This window comes from Micropterus dolomieu, linkage group LG06, assembly GCF_021292245.1.
Source record: "Micropterus dolomieu isolate WLL.071019.BEF.003 ecotype Adirondacks linkage group LG06, ASM2129224v1, whole genome shotgun sequence".
In the NCBI taxonomy this organism is placed as follows: domain Eukaryota; kingdom Metazoa; phylum Chordata; class Actinopteri; order Centrarchiformes; family Centrarchidae; genus Micropterus; species Micropterus dolomieu.
In genome coordinates this window covers 15,915,439-15,933,899 of record NC_060155.1, presented here as the reverse complement: position 1 = coordinate 15,933,899, position 18,461 = coordinate 15,915,439, and the positions used below count along the sequence as shown (strand labels likewise).

The 18,461-nt window shown below is 42.7% G+C and overlaps 1 protein-coding gene across 4 annotated transcripts in view; it reads right to left on the bottom strand.

Annotated features, from left to right (window-relative positions):
• fgf12a (fibroblast growth factor 12a) overlaps window positions 1-18,461 on the bottom strand; it is a 35,208-nt gene that overhangs the window by 10,430 nt on the left and 6,317 nt on the right. For 2 of the 4 annotated variants that reach the window (XM_046052359.1, XM_046052358.1), the window contains exons 2-3: window positions 8,836-8,946; window positions 2,183-2,286 (exon numbers count right to left, since the gene is read on the bottom strand). In XM_046052359.1, coding sequence (XP_045908315.1) covers window positions 2,183-2,286; window positions 8,836-8,887 — 156 coding nt within the window. In that variant the 5' untranslated portion in view covers window positions 8,888-8,946. Of the gene's footprint in view, window positions 1-2,182; window positions 2,287-8,835; window positions 8,947-11,952; window positions 12,001-13,267; window positions 13,924-18,461 lie in introns of those variants that run through there. The other 2 variants (XM_046052360.1, XM_046052357.1) reach the window with 2 other exon arrangements.

The window sequence follows — 18,461 nt, the reverse complement described above, 5'->3', positions numbered from 1 at the left end:
AAGTGAAGGACCTCTTTTATAGCTCTGATTGCACCATGAGAGCACTCATAAAAGTGTGAATAAAGAATAGAATTTTTTTATATTCCTCTTGAAATGCTTCAGTAGTTCTCACACTGTTTATCACATTTATAACCTGTGTTTGGAAATAATGGGAATAAGAGAGAAAAACAGAGGCTATGTGTGCTTTGACCCAGTGGTTTGCATGTTAATTTAGCCTCTTTATGAGCACTCTGTGGCTCTCCAAGACTTACAAGTCTGCCTGTGATCCAGCCTGCCAATGCATGCTAATTTCCCATGCTTCACATCTGAGATACCAAACCTCCTCCATATGGCCATGAACTGCATTCACTTCGTGGCTTTAATTAAAATGGCCTTTCAAATGTTACTGCAGAAAAACAGACACCCCCTCTCCCGGTGATAGAAAGGTCAAAAATGTGTTCCCACGCCTATAAAAATGATGATTAAAATGGTAAACAGAGAGTCTTGTTTGTTGAGCTGAAAGCTGCTGTTTGACACTGACGTTCTGAATCACTAGTAGTTTACAGTGATCAAAATGATCAATGACGCAAATAGGCATTAATTTAAGAAATTATAAGATTTCTGTCTGGACACTATCAAACTTTATTTAGACGTCGATAGGTGGGTGGAGGGTTATTTTAAGCCTCGTAGTAGGGCTGTGGATTGTGCGCTTGTTTATGAGGCTTTAGTTATGAATGAATCCGTCTACCTGGGTGAGTCATAACAGCCTGTGCATTTATTGTACGTCCTTCTCTGAACTTATGAGTGCTCATACATCTGTCGAGTCACTGAGTTGTGCTCAAGTTGTACTGAGCGAGAATGCTTGTTCTTCTGAAATAATGGCACCAAATTTACTAGACTTTGCACATTTAAAAAAAAAATGCAGCATGCACGCCATTTGTCTAGTCTATTTCCAAATGTTCTCCTGTCTTTCTCGCAGTAAAGCAGTTCCCTTATCAATAAATGAAAGCTGCAATATGACAGACCCTAGCTTCACCGTCTCCTTCAAGGATTTGTATTTTGAGAAAGAAAAGGTTTATTGGGCAGTTTGTGCTCATTTATCATAGCTGTCTGGCCGCCATCACAAACGTCCCTCAGCAGAGGTTTGTGGGTAACGCATCCTTCACATCCTTTCTTCTGTAACACTTTCTTCAACTGGATTAAGAACCATGAGACTGGAGGTTATATAACCATGCCAACTAGGGATATCTTCCTGTCTTCATATCTTTGCATATGCACCCACCCCATCTCTCTCTCTCACACACACACACACACACACACACACACACTCTCTCCCACTGTAACTCATTTCCACAAACATGCTCCGGAAGAATGTCTTCATCCTCAATGCAAAGCAGCTACGACTTAATTTTTCCTCCAACTGACATCTGTGGCTGTGTGTCCATCGACATCCGTGCATCTGCTGCCCACACTAGCCCATATGCTTCTTATATCTTACACTGGAAATAAAATATCCGTCTTCGTAATATTTACTCCCCCACTGAGTGTTTTTTTTTTACTCGAAGGAGTATCTCTAATGTGGTGAGATAATACCACTTCTTTTTCAAGGCAACTGCAGGACTTTTATAATCATGCTGTACGTTCAGCTAGTAAGAGAAATGACACTTTGTTCAAATGCCTGATAAGAGACTTTGATCAGAAACAAGTCGAAGCGTTTCACAGCTTAGTATGAATTAATCTAAAAAGGATATTTTTTCCAGTGTAGTATCGTTTCGTGACAGCAAGAATCCTGAATAGAAATCAGGATTAAAGTTGAACAAAGCAAAACCATCCACATCAAAAGACAATGAAATTTAGTGGAATGTCTCTCCATTAGTAGCCCATAAAAGAAGAAGAAGCAATTTTTAAAAAAGGCTGAGCAGTGCAGTTGATGTCAAATTAAATGTAAAACATGTGCAGTGCTGCTTCAACAACAAACGGGGGGAAATAAGTGCTGCACAGCAACACAAAGGCACATCTGAAGAGCTCTCGAATAGAGCAGAGATGAAAGGGTTTGGAAGGGCTGAGTGTTTGCTGCAATGGGATATTAAAAGAGACAACAAATTGAGCAAAACACAACACGTGTAAATTAACAAATACACATGCTGCTAACACACACGTGCACAACCTAACAGCGCGACTGGTGCAAGGGGTTGGATCTTACCGAGCTGTAGAGCATGCCCTCGCCATTCATGGCGATGTAGAAACCACTCTTGACTCCCTGGATGGCCACCACTCTGAGACCCACAGGAATAAGATTAAACAGGGCTGCGGAGCAGAGCAGAGATAGGGAGAGAGGGTCAGACAGACAGATACAAGGAGGCAGAGACAAAAGAGAGACATCAGACAGAAAGGACAGAATAGGACAATTGAGTTTTCACTTAACTCGTGTGGACACGACAGCCTCTCTGATCTGTTCTTTGGCTATCTGTCAGCATTAAAGTCAACAGCACAGGACATGGACAATGGGGACACTGACGCACCTCAGTGTGACAATGAAGCATTAACGTTTAAGCAGAAATCCAAAACTTTCCGGTGACAGATAACGAAAGTGATGAACTGAAAAAAACAGATGGCAGAGCATCCAACGAGCATCATTGTTTCGCGTCAACAGCTACCCAGCTAGCTGAATAAAAATGCCCTCAACCAATCAGACAACATATGACGTAGCTTTTGCAAAATTTCACACTAACTTACATTCATGCACAGTTGGGAGGATTACTTTAAAAATGTAATACGGTACAATTACTAATTACTTGTTAAAAAATGTACGACGAGAAGTATCAATGATGTGTTGTCTGCTCAGTGTATTTTTTGAGAAATATACAAAATCCTCCATTCCCATGAAATTAAAATCCATGTTTAAATGTTTTTATATGATGTGCTTTGCACCATATCACGACTATGGCAGTATCTGGCCAGTCAATGACAGAAAATGTGTAGATATTTGTAGGTATTGATGATATTTAAAAGTATTTTAAAATGTTGATGACTCATTCTGCACTTATTGAAAAGATTTCCCAAAATTATGCTGCTGAAGCATAGTGTTTCTGGGGCCGGGCCCCACTGATTACTGTACAAAAACACATATTTTTTCACTGATTTTGGTGAAACTGGATCATATTTTATGGAGAAATATTAGAAACCGGTGATTGCGGGTTGTGGCGCCTGATTGGGAACCGTAGCACAGCATGAACAGGACCGAACACAGCCTCAAAGACAACAGGGGATCCATACTGAGATGACTTACACAGAGCTTTCTGATCAACAGCTTTACTTTTTGCTAAACCGCTGACTTGTAGTCTAACTTATCTTCCTGGTTAGCTCGGTCGGTTAGCTGTGCTGCTAGCAGTTCTATTAGCTTAGTCAGCCCCAGGGTGCCAACAGCCAAACCCCACAAGAAAACCACCTCGGTACTGTATTCCCAGTGGTCAAACTGGCCTCTGTCAGTCTTGGAGGCTGTGCTCGGCCCTGGTCCAGCTGTCGTGTTCACTCACTGAGAGCTGAAACCAGTCTGCACGGAGTCTGCATGACGAGTTGGGGGCGTAAACATACATTTCATGGAAACTTTCTGCTTAAAGTAATCCCTATGAGTAACCCCCGATTTTACAAAATGTACCTGTAATCTGATTACGTCTATTTTTTCTGCACTGTAACGGAATACAGTTACTACTTTTTATGTGACTTTGTATGCAACAGCTCTGGTTCTGAACGTAACTGGCATTAGCGAGCCAATACAGACAGAGGAACAGCCGTAAAAGCGCCAATCATAAAGCCCCTGGTTTTAAATAAAAAAAGTATTTCCCTGTAAAATTAAATATCCATCACTTAACAATTAACTGTGAAAGTTAGAGCTCAATAAAAACGCTAATCTGCTTCATCAGGACTGCGTTGATGGGGTTTGATCAGATTTGGTGCGACAGTGGCGAACCCCACAGCTTTCATCACACTTTCATATATTCATCACTGAGTACTGATTGGTGCATGGACATTTGCGACATCACTTTTTTCCAACTGAGCCCTGATCACTTCAAAGCATTGACAAGAGCACTGATGAAATAGCCCAGACAGAAATCTCCCATGTGAAATACCCCAAAACCGTTGTGACTTTGGCAGAACATTGTATGTGTTCTTGTTGGGCCCCATCAATCACAATAATACGCTAATTAAGGTTAGAAAATTTGTTTTCAGGGCCTTTAATGTCTAATAAAATCATGCAGATGACACCATATTATAATAATTGAAAAGAAATAAATAAGCTTTGTTTCACAACATGTAGAGCCCTGTAGAACCAGACGACACCTCAGACTCAGATAAAAAACGAATTACTGACTATGAAGATTCTTCGTTCATCCAGGCTGATCTAGAATTAGTTTGTAAGAAACAATTAAACAGGTTTTTTGGTCAATGGAAGATGTTTGGCCAATCATCTAAGAGGCCTTATTGTTTGTGTAAACAATGAGTCTAATTTTATTCAACACATTACTGTTATCTCTGTAGGTAAGTTCTGTTGAGTCTGTGTACTGCACTGTGACTTTCACGGGCTCTGATTTGGTGACGGTGTGAGGACACTCTAAATGTTCTGCAGGCTCCCTGTATTGTTGGGATGATTGTTCTGCAAGTGGCGATGGGGACTATCAGATAAAGCTGGCTGGGATGAGAGGAGACGTGCCAACACAGGTCTGTCCTCCGAGCAGATTCAATTTCACTCAATAAATATCGACGTGCTGCTTTCGCCTGCCAATGGTTTGACTCTGCCCTCAGGCCACTGGGACAATTGATACACAGTGGCCACTCTTGCAGTTAAATATACCCTTGAGAGCTGGATGTTTGGGGTGTAAAGGCAGAATGTGAGTCCATTAGCATCTTAAATTTTGTTTTCTCGGGCTTCCCAAACTATTTTTCATCACTTCTCTGTTTCTGATGCTCTGTTGTAAGTCTCTCCTTCCCCTCTGCCTGTTCCCTCGCTCCTCTTTCCATTTGCCTTTAATGGCCGCTGCCTTTACCACTCCGATGACTGGGAGTGTCTCTCAGAGGCACCGTCCACAGTTCTGTCACGAGTCACTAAAACCCAAGTGTGTTCCAGCCCAGAGCACCTCCTCCTCATACGCAGTCATAGAGCAAAAGAGACACAGAATATAGCATGCTGGTACACAATTTTGCTATTATTACGATCTGCCGTCCCTGCTCTAATTCGCCTGCCAAAATATTACTCTGTATACATAACTGACAGGAGCTATCTTTCAGCTACCTTCTAAATGTCCGTCTCTTCTATTTGCAGCTGCAGCCGTTGATGGATTCCATAATTACATCTGCATTGACTGCTATTACAGTACCTGATGACTATTCTGAAGGCGATTCCCCTCCCTTAATAACCTCAGTCCTATCTCTCACAGTCTAGAGGAAAGAGAGCGGCTATAGGCTGGTGCAGGGACAAAGTTAAGGGATTTTCAGCGATCTTATATCATCAAATGGCGAGTGAAAGTGGTTCAAACAACCCAATAAAGCAAAATCCTTGAAACGGCTTCCAGTGGAGCAGTAATCGGCTATAAGCAAATGCTGCAGGTAGGCTAAAGGAAGTGCATTTGATGTGAGGGATATTGGCAAAGCAGGAAATAGACCCTGCAGGAAAGGTTTAGAGAAACACTAAGCCAAACTTCAAATGCCAAGGACACGTCTCCAAATCCAGAAAGAAATGCAAATACACAGATGGGAGAGCTGGTGTATATACAGTACAGTAGGTGTGTGTTTAATAATGTCTTTAATTCAATTTCAGGCGACACTCCTTGCCCACACCAGAGTTGATAGTAGTAGTACTTGAAATTAGTGGCTGGGTCTTCAACTAATAAAAAAGTGAAGCGTGCTTCCCCGAGCATCAGAGATAGATGGAGTGCGAACGCCTAATATTTCAGGTGTCATAAATATCATAGCAATATCTTTGTAGACCTTCAGTCTGTGCAGGTAATTACTGCAGGCAATCAACTGATGAAGATCAAATTAATCCAATCCCAGCTAACATCGGGCGAAAAGTGGGGTACACCCTGGACAGGTCGCCAGTCCATCGCAAGGCCACACGCAGGACAGACAACCACTCACATCCACACCTAAGGACAATTTTGGTGCCACCAATTAACCTAGTCTGCATGTCTTTGGATGGTGGGAGGAAGCCGGAGCACCCGGAGAGAACCCACGCGGACACAGGGAGACACGCAACAGGGAGACACGGAAACATGCAAACTCCACACAGAAAGGCCAGCGCAACCAGGGTTTGAACCCACAACCTTCTTGCTGTGAGGCGACAGTGCTAACCACTGTACCACCGTACCCCCCCCGATCAAAATAATAATTGCTCAAATTTTAACATGGGTGTAAATTAACTGAATGGTGTTTCACAGCTCTTGTCAGCAATACTTACCGTAAAAGCAGTTCTATTCTATTACTTCTCGCGATTTACTGAATATTTTGGGTCAAACAAGTCAAATTCAAAAGAAGCGCACTCCGGGCTCAGGTCACACCTAGTATGCAGGCGGCATCATGCTCCAAAAATGGCATCAGTTCCACTGAACCTCCCCTGAAAATAAATTACTGTATTCCATCTGCCGCTGCTGAGGATGCTGCAGGTCAGAGGGTGGTGTGGTTCAAGGGTGGGGGTAATATATTATTCTAATAATCCAGCCGGGCAATCAATAGCTCTGTGCAAGACCTGAATACCAAATCTACTACATCCATTTTTGTCTCTCTTAATCACTCTCTCTTTGTCTTTCACTCTTTCTGTCTCTTTCTGCTCAGGACACTTCCAGTTTCCCTTGCTGTACCTCCTGCTCCCTTCTGCTGTCTTTCAGTGTTTTCCTTCGGACCGTCTCTGAGCTCGAGGCATCTCATACAGGGAATTATTCATCGTGTACAAACGGAGAAGGTGGTATTTTTAGTTTCCTCTGGCTGAATTATTCACCGCATTCCTCCGTCCCAGGGCCAGCGGGACTGCTTAACAAGAGGATTACCTAGAGGGTGGGGAAACCCTCACATGCAACAAAAACTTCTTCAGCCAAAACCCTTTTCGAACACAATGAGTTAAAGGTGCACAGAGGAAATGCATTATGTTTATGCTCTAAGTACTGAAGATCTATCTACTTGTAAAATATAAAATGATGAGTGACATGAAGAGACAGTCCTTTCACCACATCATTGCTGCAGTCCAGCTGCTTCGGCTCTGGCTAACTTTAAGATTGGCAGAATGTTTTAGAGAAGAAAGGTCAGATTGGTTTCCTGTCTGGCTGCCCTCCAGACTGAGAGTGTCGTCATTATTGCTTTGGTGACCATTCTCCATTGACATATATATCTATTCCTTGATACTTCACTTCCTGTTGAAACCGTTACAAAAGCCCATATGTTTTAATTTAGAAGACTCGCTACAGGCTCTGCTGATTTCCCCCTTTTCTGTTCCAGTGAGATAGTAGGCTTTAGGGGACTCTACCCTGGAGACTATTTATCCACTGTGGAAAGTCGATCGGTGGTGAAATATTGCAAAGAAGTGGATCATGGAGGGATCTTTGTGACAATGAGTGAAGCTGCGGGGCTAAAGTTGTTCCAGGCGATTGGTGGTTCCAGGAAGGAATTTATGCTGTGATAATCACACATGCTTCAGAGCTGAATCAATCAAAACAACGCGACACCTACAACCATGCCGTGTACTCAGGGGAAATGGTTTACTTAGAGACACAAGGGCAAAGATAGTGGAATTAATTTCACTTAGGGATAGGAATTTTAAAGTGTGTAGGATTCAGTGGCATCTAGACGTGAAGTTGCAGGTTTCAAACAACTAAACACCCCTCACCTCAACATGAGATAGCGACAATGTCCTTAAATACTGACTGTGACTATATTAACATGCAATATTGTTGACGAAAAATGATGACACTAAAATGTAATTCATAAAATAAAAACGTTAATAAAATCTCTCTTTTTGTCAGTGTAATGAGGAGACAAAATATTGCAGGCCATATTTTCTCATTTCTTCATTCAGTGAACAATGTTCATTCAGCTGTGTTTTTTTCTTTCTGTGCTTTGAATGCTGGCTGACCGGGGCGACGGCTGGTGCACGGGGAAAGCGTTACTGTACTGTAGAGCAGCACAACATGCTAGGGAGAAAGAGGTGCTTAGATATTTTGTCCCATTTCAAATACAGTGAGGCGGACAAAAAAACCTGAGTGCCTAATTATATCAGACGGCAAGCAATGTGGTTATAAGATTTTTGGAAAAAACACTACGAACGGCATATCAAGGCTAACCACCTGGGAATTGAGATCAGTTAATGTCTCCTTTGCAATAAAAATGAGAACAAAGCTAACATTCGAATCATATCTCTATTTTGGTTAGAGCAGATTGACCAAAATGCTAATCAAAATTATACTGAGTTAGAAAAGACTAAAATGACGGTTAATGACTAAAACTAGACTAAAACACTTTTGATTTTTGACATTTGACACAGGACTAAGACTAAGACTAAATTTTAAAATGGCTGAAAAAATTAACACTAGTTGACAGTTATATCTCATGCATACTACTGAATAACCAGATGCATAAAAGAGGATTTGGAGAATAGTTTTAAATTGTGGGGGGTTTGTAGTGATAATCCAAATCAAAGAGGCTTCTTCTCTAATTTTGGAGTGCTTTAGGCTGGCATCAGTTATATAAGAATTAAAAATGATAAAGCACAGCACATAAAATGGTAAATGCTAATATATTATATAACCAAGTGACTCATTGCCATTAAATGTTTTATGCTGGAAGCTGCAACTTCCATAATGCTCCACTCACTGTTGTCGCTGTTCTCGTCCTTGCTGCCGTCGATGGTTCCATCCGGCTGCATCTGCAGGTAGAAGCCCTGCTGGCTGAACAGTCGTGTCACGATGCCTTTCAGCTGCGGCTCTGAAACACACATGCACACACATACACACGATACACACGCGTACACACAAACCGTCGACCAAGCCACAGCCCCATCCCCACCAAGAATATGTCAGAGCAACGTTCTCATAATTGTGACAAAACCACACAAAATAGCTAATACCTTGCACACACGCAGCTGTTCTTATCAAGCCTTTTAAAATGCTAAAATGTTTTACAAACAAATAACATAAAATGCACAGTGTGTTTAATTAATTACAAGAGGCAAGTTGGCTTTGGAAGATGGAGTGTATCAGCAGAAGAATTATAGACTTTTCACCCTTTAAATCGCTTAATGCATTTGAAAACATTTACTGGTGTGTTTTCCATCATTTAGTCTTATATTTTAAAGTCTATAAAAAGTGTTGGATGACTTTATGAAGTGATTCTCTAACTATATCAATGAAATACTCAATTATAATTAACTATTCTAAAAATGAACACTGAAAATGTTTTATTGTTCTTGTGACACAATCCAGCCTCCGCAGTTGCCTGCTAACAAAAACTTACAGCAGTAGAACCACTTAAGTCCTTTATTTAACTCTTACCAACTGATGAATATCACTACAACTATGATGGGCAGTCTGTAATGAGCATTTGTTATATCACAAACTGCCAAAATAGGGTAATAGGGTTTGACTGGAAGGCCTTTACAATTAGAACACCATGACGGAAAATCTATGAGAATGTTGTTACTTTCTCATAATGTCTTACTGCATCTAGTGCAGAAAAATGATTCATCATTTGGAAACCCTTTTAAAATCGCTTTGTAATGTACACTGACATGCCAATTGTTTCTTTATTTGGTATGAAGCAACTGTGCATTTTTGGGTTGATATTACTGAAATTCAATGAAATGCTCTCTTTACCAAGATATTCTGGGTTTTTAAAGGCAACAGGTTCACCCCAAAATGATTCCAGTGCTTTTTTTGACCTAAAGGAAACTGACCTGAAGTTTTTAGAGTTTTTTTTTCATTGCAATATCCCTGAACCGACCTCCAGCTTTGAGGCTGTGACATCTGGCGCCTGGCCAGAGTGCTACTCGACGTACTCAACACTTCAGGGAAGCAGGTGGAAACAAGGATTAGCTCGAGGCAAAGAAAGCCTCTTGGCCTCAGGCAATGCCAAAAAACAGTGTTTTTCTGAGGGAAACCGTATGTGCGGTCTTCTCTGTCTGTCTAACGTCCCGTAGGTCTTTTGATTTTGTGTAAAAGCAGCAGCATGAGTCAGGTGACACCATTAGCGCAAACAAGACTTAGGTTGTGGCTTTTGACATGCTGGGGAGGTAAAGCTTTGAGATTTATGAAACTCATTTTGAGTGCAGAAGAAGAGATAGAGAATATGTATATGTAACCAGCACAGTAAGCTTTACTGTGAATAATGATACACCTGAACAGTAACGTGTTGTTTTTGCAATGGCAGAGATTTTGAGACAAGCTACATCAGACAATTCAGATGCTGGATGTTACTAATCCTTTGTTTATTCTCTGCCAGGCAAAAGAAACAAATTGTGCATTTTGTCACAATTGAATTGGTGCTCGGTTTCATTTTATATGCCTAAATAAACATTCAGTAAATGAAAATGCTTGCTTTGCAATGTGTTCTGATAAATGATGTGATTGGAATAAAGCAATATGAGTGAGCCTGACTGTCCTCCAAGGTCATAAGACTTGGACTTGGAGGTCATGCAATTCAGTGCAGTCCAGTCAGGCACACAAAACCCCAAATGATTTGGCAGAAAGAAACATTTTCAAAACTTGGAGAGAAAAAAAGATCCAAGTTTTAGCCAGATCTGTCTTCAACAATAACAGCAGATATTAAGTCTTTACTTGAAAGCTGATCACTGCAATAATTACCGGTGTATATGCTTTGTTTATTATATGGAAGACAAGTGGTGTGCAGAGAAGAGAGCCCACTGGAAGACTAAGCTGGGTATACCTCAACTGTGCATCATCGTGACCATCAGTCCCCAACTCACCTACCCCTGGGGTGGGGCCATCAATTCCTTGGACAAGCCCTTCATCATCCATCACAGGCAGGGTGAGGAGAATGCATCTGTGTGTGTGTGTGTGTGTGCGCGTGTGTGTGTGTGAAAGCACATGGGAGCGTTCACATCAGTAAATCACATGTGATAACTACACTTCCATTAATTAAGGCCTGAATGTGGACCCCGGCAATCGCTGACGGCTCATCAGTCATTCATTTAACAGAGAGTGTGCATGTGCGTGTGTGTGTGTGTTCATGTGTGCGCTGGCATGAACAGGCTTCCAGCTAAACTCCAGAGCTCACGCCATGTGTTTGTGCATGAAAAATGTCTTTCAGTGGCAACATACAGCAGATCATCCTGTGTGTGTGTATGCGCTATTACAACGTCAATAAATTTACTTCATACCAATACAGAAGGACAAAAACATTTAAGTACGTCGACAAATGGCGTCATGACCATGAAATGGTGAATGATCACCTGTTCTGATGTAGTGTCTGACAGGTAGAAACACATCATATCCATATACACCAATAGACACTACAGTAACTATCCTCTACTACACTTACACAGTAGTACTGGACACATATTTACAGACATAGAACAAGGAGCGAGGATAAAGACTGATCCGACGTTGACTGACAAAGAGAATGAGGCAGAAACAAAATGAGAGGAGGCAGAGCCAAAGACAAGGAGAGGAAAGAGACAGAGGAGCAACAAACGACTGGCTAATAGCTAACGGGAAAAAAAAAAAAAAACGAAATAAAGAAAGCCACAGAGAAGGAGGGATGAAAGAAAAAAGAAGAAGAAATCAGCAAGGGAGAGGGTCGTCGGCTGTCAGACAGGTGTTGAAGCCCCCCGCCCCTCCCTCCCTTTCTGTCCCTCCCCAAAGCCAAACCCACCCCCTCCCCACCTCCCTGGCCGAGGGGGAGTCGACATGGGCGCGAGATGGGGTGGAGACGAGAAGAAACACAGCACACACGGATGGAGGCTGAGCTACTGACCTAGCCTGCAGCCCTTATGGGACACCTGTGGAGGTTTCGAGGGTGCATCTTACGAGGGGGGGATAGAAGGAAAAACAACAGTCTTTTAAACAGGCAGAATTCATAAATTCTCCAGTGTATCGGCTGTTTATATGCAAATATATGGAAAGGCATCAGTGGAAATAAGGATGATCAATTAGAGGAAACACAGCATGTGTGCCTGCCTGTCTCTGAGCTGTGTATCTAGCCGGTTAGACTATGGGTCAGTTGAAAGGATTTACCTACCAGCCCAACAGTGTCTGGAGGCCTGACTGGTGCTGGGACTGTTTGTCTGGCTGTGCTACGACAGGGATTTAATTCTGTCTGTCTGGCTGAGTGGGTGCCTGTCTCCGTTGTCCTGCCTTTCTGCCTTAGAAAACGGATGTCGGTCTATTCTTCCTCCTACCTCATCAGTCTGTCTGCAGCACTCTGAGGGGACCTGGCTGTCCTTCATCACATGACAAATGTATCTGGATTTGGAGAGGGGTGATTTGCACCGCTGGTTTGTTATCTGTGCACCAGGGCAGACCCAGGAGAACACAAAGGGGAAGGCTACACCGTGGAGTGTAGTAGCCACGGAGCCTATGTCTATCAATACAGCCACAGTAGCTCTTAATCACTAAAGCTATACCTCCCTTCACTGCAGTGAAGCTCCCTCTCTGCAATAAACATTTACCATTAAAACATTTAATCTCAAAATGAGGCTTGGTGCACTGCGGTGCAACTTATCTCCCCTCTGTACCATAATCTGCAGTCATATTGAATTAGGAAATATAAAGCAGCATTTTTAGGTGTATTCAAGTTGTGTGTGTAGGCTATGTGTGTACGAAAGGGAGGCCAGGGGAGGGGATGGTGCAAATATTAAGTGTGCAAAATCGAATGCTTAAATATACTATATAGCTGTTGGAACAAACCTTACTCAAGCTTTCACTGGGATATCACTTTTGTTCCAGGGTTATTGATTATTCTGATCAGAGTAGTATAATAATATCTAATGGGGTAACGTCACAGCATTTAGATGATTTCCTATACATTAATGCTGCTCTTGTTCTGTATATGGGGAGGGCTGTGTTGTGCGGTGGATCGACAGACAACAAGAAGACCTAATGGAACAGGTGGATTTTTTGCACCGCGGAGAAAATCTACCTTCTCCTACGGTTCAGACTGGAGCCCTCGACTGCAGTATAATGCATCTGCTGCTCCAGAGAGGGGCGGGGTGGGTGGGGGGTTTGGGGGGAAACCGCTTCCATACGCACACATAACACATATCAGTAAAAAAAAAATCTACAGCACTGACCTGGTCGCCGCCGAACGGGTCTTTTCTTGCCGCTGCAGAAACGGACTTTGCTGAAGACCCCCAAGAAATGTCTCTCGCAGAGAGAGCGGGGGTCTTTGCTGGGGCTGGGGCGACGTTTCGAAGTAGAGACCCGGTCGCTGTTCGACTCCCTCGCCTGGCGTTTCTGCCGGATCAGGGAGCTGGCGATCGCGGCCATCTCCCCGAACCGAGTCTGAAAACCGAGAGTGTGGTTCGGCAGAGATCGGATCTTGGTGCAGCTTCTTGGCGCAAAAAAACACAATAAACCGAGAGAGCTGATTTTATGTTTCGGTCCACGAGTCTTTCAACCAAATGTCATCCTTATCAGAACAATCCTCCGAGTCCCGGCCATCATTGCACTTCAGGGCAGCATCCTCTGGTGGGGACAGTTTAATTCAGCTGCCGCGAGTTTATGGCACTCGGGTCTTCGACTCAACAGCGACTGATCTTTTACTACGGGCTAGGCCACAGGGGCCGACATATCAGCCGTGAATACATGCAACAGTATTGATAAGTTGATGCAGCTGCGTGTCATTGGAGAGCTTCAGGTAGGTATTCCAGGTGAACAGTGCCGCCTCTGACGAGCCCTATCCTCTGGGTTCCTGACGCCTTTTCGCATCAACCTCGTGCGTGGCTGGAGAAAAAAAAAAATCGGATCCTAACTTTCTCCCCTGCCCCCCCTCCCACCCCTAATTATTTACTCCATGCACATCGATGAATGAGACCGCCCGCTGCTGGTCCAGGAGCCCAGCTATGTGAGCCCAGTCTCCGGATCTGTCGATAGCACCTCTAAATGCAGCCGAGGCTACTCTGCAAGGACGCTGCAGAGATGTAGCCTACTGTAAGCCTGCAGGGAGGGATGCTGGTCTGAAAAAGCAACAATTAGTTGGGGCGAACACACGCCAGAGTGCTTTTTGTGGTAGCGCACAAATAATAAAGGAGCCTAAGCATTATTTCCAGCGCGTCCCGAGTGGATGCTGTCTCTGTGTGTTACATCGCCGACAGCGAGAGTGGACGGTCCAAAGCCTCCCCCCTCTTCCCCCTCTCCTTCACTCTCTCTCACTCTCTCTCTCTCTCTCGCCCCCTCTCTCCCTCTTTAACTCTTTTAACGCACTCATACGTGATCGAGATTCATATTAGGAATTCTCTGAGGGGTGTAAAGACAGATGATCTCCACAACGAAAAGACTTGAATATAAAACAAAAAAGGGGGAAATGCCGAGTGGGTGCACGCGCGTGTGATTTTTAGTCCTTCTGGATAATGTTCTCATCTAAAAAGGGGGCGAATTATCTCGTAGTTGTCTATATGAATTTAAATCAGAAGTTGCAAGCCAATTTGGGACGTCGGCAGCAGGGATTCCGCATTACGTTCTTTAGAAGGAAGCGCGCGAAGGAAACATTTTAATCAGCTTTGGCTGATACTGCACAGCATTCTTATCCTCATCGCTTATATTTAAGTTGTAGCCTATTTTCTAAAACACATGCCATAAAGAATATATTAAATCTGGCTAAAAGGATTACCTGCAACAGTTTTCAATACACACCCAAAACACCAAATGGTACACTGCAACGCAGACAGTGACACAACACATGGATAAATGTGATTTAGGGCTTATGGAAATGACATGGTCTACCCCATGATACACCAAAACATTACGAATAACATCCTCAGCAACAGCATAATAGTCCTTATCATAAACCATAAAAAATACTGCAACACCAAAGATCAGAAAACTACCCTTTAACACTCATTGAGCCAGGAGAGATGGAGTGAGAACATACTGCTGCATGTGTGTCTATCATAGATCACATCTGTGGACAAAATGCAAACTGCAGCTGTATTCAGCACAAAGTAAATGTTTTCATTAGAATTACAGTAAGGACTGGACCTTATGATTAAGGATAAGTCATTAGAATGAAGGTAAATCAATGCAAAGCCACAAACTATGTGTACCAACATGTGTCTGTGAGCATGCATCTAGTTTCACTGTTTATTATTGCATGGGCTGGGGAGCAAACAGGCAACACTCACTCACACACACACACACACACACACACACGCACGCACGCACGCACGCACACACACACACACACACACACAAACTGTGGGAGGAAGAACATGTGAGTCTTCAGCAGCACAGCAAACCTCTCTCTTCCCCGTGATGAAACAGTATGAAACATTTAGACGCTTTTTCTAGGACTCGGTTTGACATTCTCTCTCCAAATCGAACCCGGAGAGAGATCCAGAGAGAGGGCGAGAGATGATTTTCCTTTTGACTACCACTGTCTGCCCCCCACCACCCCACCACCCTACCACTTACATAATATTTTGATATAATGCATGAAAGTGTTGAATGTGAAGCACAATGTGTGCTCCTATGTGAGACAGAGAGAGAGAGAGAGAGAGAGAGACAGACAGAGTGAATGCAGATAAAACCCCTTAATTTAGCTCTGTATTCTTATTGAGTTACCAGTGAGTGGTAGAAATGAATATGTCATTGCAGCATAAAGAAATATCAATACTAACTTCAATATGACATTCATCATTGTAGCAGATATGCAGGACTGTGGTTTGGATTATGAAGTGAGCTTTCTCAGAATTGTGGTGTGGAGTGGTATAGAGACATAGGACATATATCTTTGTCAGGAAAAGATAAAGTATTCCCTAATGAGGATCTGCTAGGCTTCCTCCTTCTACCAGAAAGAATTGATGTTCACTTCATTCCAGCTGAGATATGTCCACAAGCAATAAAACACTGCTGCTACGGGGGTGCATTATATTGCGATCATCTGAATTGTCAATCAAAATTATATTACCCTGTAAAGGTTTGCTAGTTCATTTATAGAAACAGTGCTGTGTGCAAGTGTTTTTGATCCTCAGTGTGTGTCATTTGTCTCCATGTTAGAGTGTATAGTTGGCTGTGTTTTCATTTGATCAGACTGTGCTAGTTCTTGTATTTTCTCATTAAAAGTTATGAACTATGTTGCATACACTGCACCACAAGAAACCAAGTATCTCTGAAAACTGAAAGAAATTAACCAAAGACCCAGCGTCCCTGTGGCACTCTCAGATCCCACCACTACAGGGTGAACTGATTGTTCACAGTAATTCCTTTATACCTGCTGCCCCCTTGTGGAAAAAGAATGCACCACAGGTGTTTGGAGAGAGACTAGTGGGTGTTTCCATTCCCTGAATCTCCTCATTCCAGTGTGTCCTTGAAACACCAGACACATTTGTTGACTCAAAATAGCTGGAACTAGTTTTCATCACGTAATGTCTGCTAAATTATCTTGCCAAGTCTCCGGGAGGCAAAGAGGAGAGATGTGTGAGAATGAGTGCGATGCTCATTACCACAACATGCCCAAGTTGTATCAATGTACAAAAACAAAGTGATTCTTAAAGCGAGGTCCCTGCATTGCAAACAAGATCATTTTTCAACATTTTACCGTTGCGCTGCATTTCAGCAACCAGTCTTAACTGTTGTTCTTACTCATAAGCAAGAAGCCATGACCAGACAAACACAAGCAGAGAGATGACAATCAACTGCTACTTAGGACTTAATTAAGTTAGTCATTTAAACAAATTGTGCTTGACAAGAATACATCTGTTTTGGGTGTTTGGTTCGACAAAAAAAGTCTACAATGACATCAGGATTGACTTTAAACAAAGCTGTTCCCAAATGAAACCTGATGTTTTAAACAGTCACATGGAAACAGAAAAAATGACAACTATTACAGTACCATTATAAGAAATAAGTATTATCACTGGTGAAGACAAGGTTTTGTTAGTGGTCGTTTCTCCATAATGCCACCCACCATGCAAGTATCCTGCAATCCAGACAGCCCAACTACTGTATTAAACACTAACACAAGAAAAGCCAGGCGCAAACTTGACATTACAAAGGAGAGCAGGTGCAAACATTTAAGCCTACTCAGAAACATCTTTCACTGAAAAATCCCTGGGAGGCGATTTTGGCAAGGTGCCTGAATCTGGAGAGCAAAAGGCTTTCTGCTCTTCCTGCTTTGCATGATCTCAAAAAAACCAGAGCAGTGAATGATGGAGTCAGATTACCTGCCGGGGTTTTGGCCCCTGTCTTCTGAAAAGTTAAGTGAGTGATTGCTCTCTGTCTGATGATTGATTTACACACTGAGTCAATCATGTCTGCTGACATAAAATATACAGACACGTGCAGGTACGAGTTAATCTTGTCTGTTTAATCATCCATGAGCAGGGGTAGTGTCTGTTCAAAATCCAAAAAGCATGCCTTCATCATACTGTAGCTCTATATTCATGACAATGTTACAGTCTTGGCTGAGCAGCAGAGACACAACAGAACTCCTCTTTAGGAGTTCCTGCAAAAGAACAACAATTCAAACATATAGAATCAAATAGAAAATAAAGATTCAACCTGTAAATGAGCTCACAAGCTGACAAATATGGAACAAACTTCAAACAAAGCCAACATGGCTTCACCTCAGACAGCTTTAAATAGAGTTGTGCATTTGTGCTTTGCGTCCATGTGTCAACACCTATGAGCTGACTCATAAAGTTTTGATTGAGGTCAAGAGGTTCATCTAACAGTGAACAGAGATGCAGGATAAGGACTGGCGGTGCTTTATATTCGAGTCCTACAGATCCCAGTGTGCGTGCTGCTTTTGGTCCAACTACCTCAGAGGAATCAACTGTGCTTAATGGAGTTTCTAATTGTCTGCCCTGAATTTGAGAGCCCGCTCCAGCTGAAACTACAGGAGATCCTACGTATTGCAAGTAGGAAGACAGGAGTGGGTGTTGCGTTTTTTGTCTCCCAGTAAAATGGCATTTTGTGTCTCGCTGGAAATGCGGAAGGATGTTTTTTTTAATGACTTTGGAGATGTGGTTATGTTATGAGCGAAACAACAGCAGCAATGCAGTGACTTGCCGACACATGACTAGAGGACATGGCTGGCATCTTAGGCGTATTGCCAAAGACTGTTGAGTGCTGTTTGTGTGTGTGTGTGTGTGTGTGTGTGTGTGTGTGTGTGTGTGTGTGTGTGTGTGTGTGTCACTGAGACTTCACATCTCTAGGCGCAGCATGTTTTATACTGGACAGATGGCAAAATAAGTCACTATGAAAGATAATGTTGATTCCCCATGAGAGTAAATGCAGCTGCCCTGAAACTATAGACTTAACATTGCG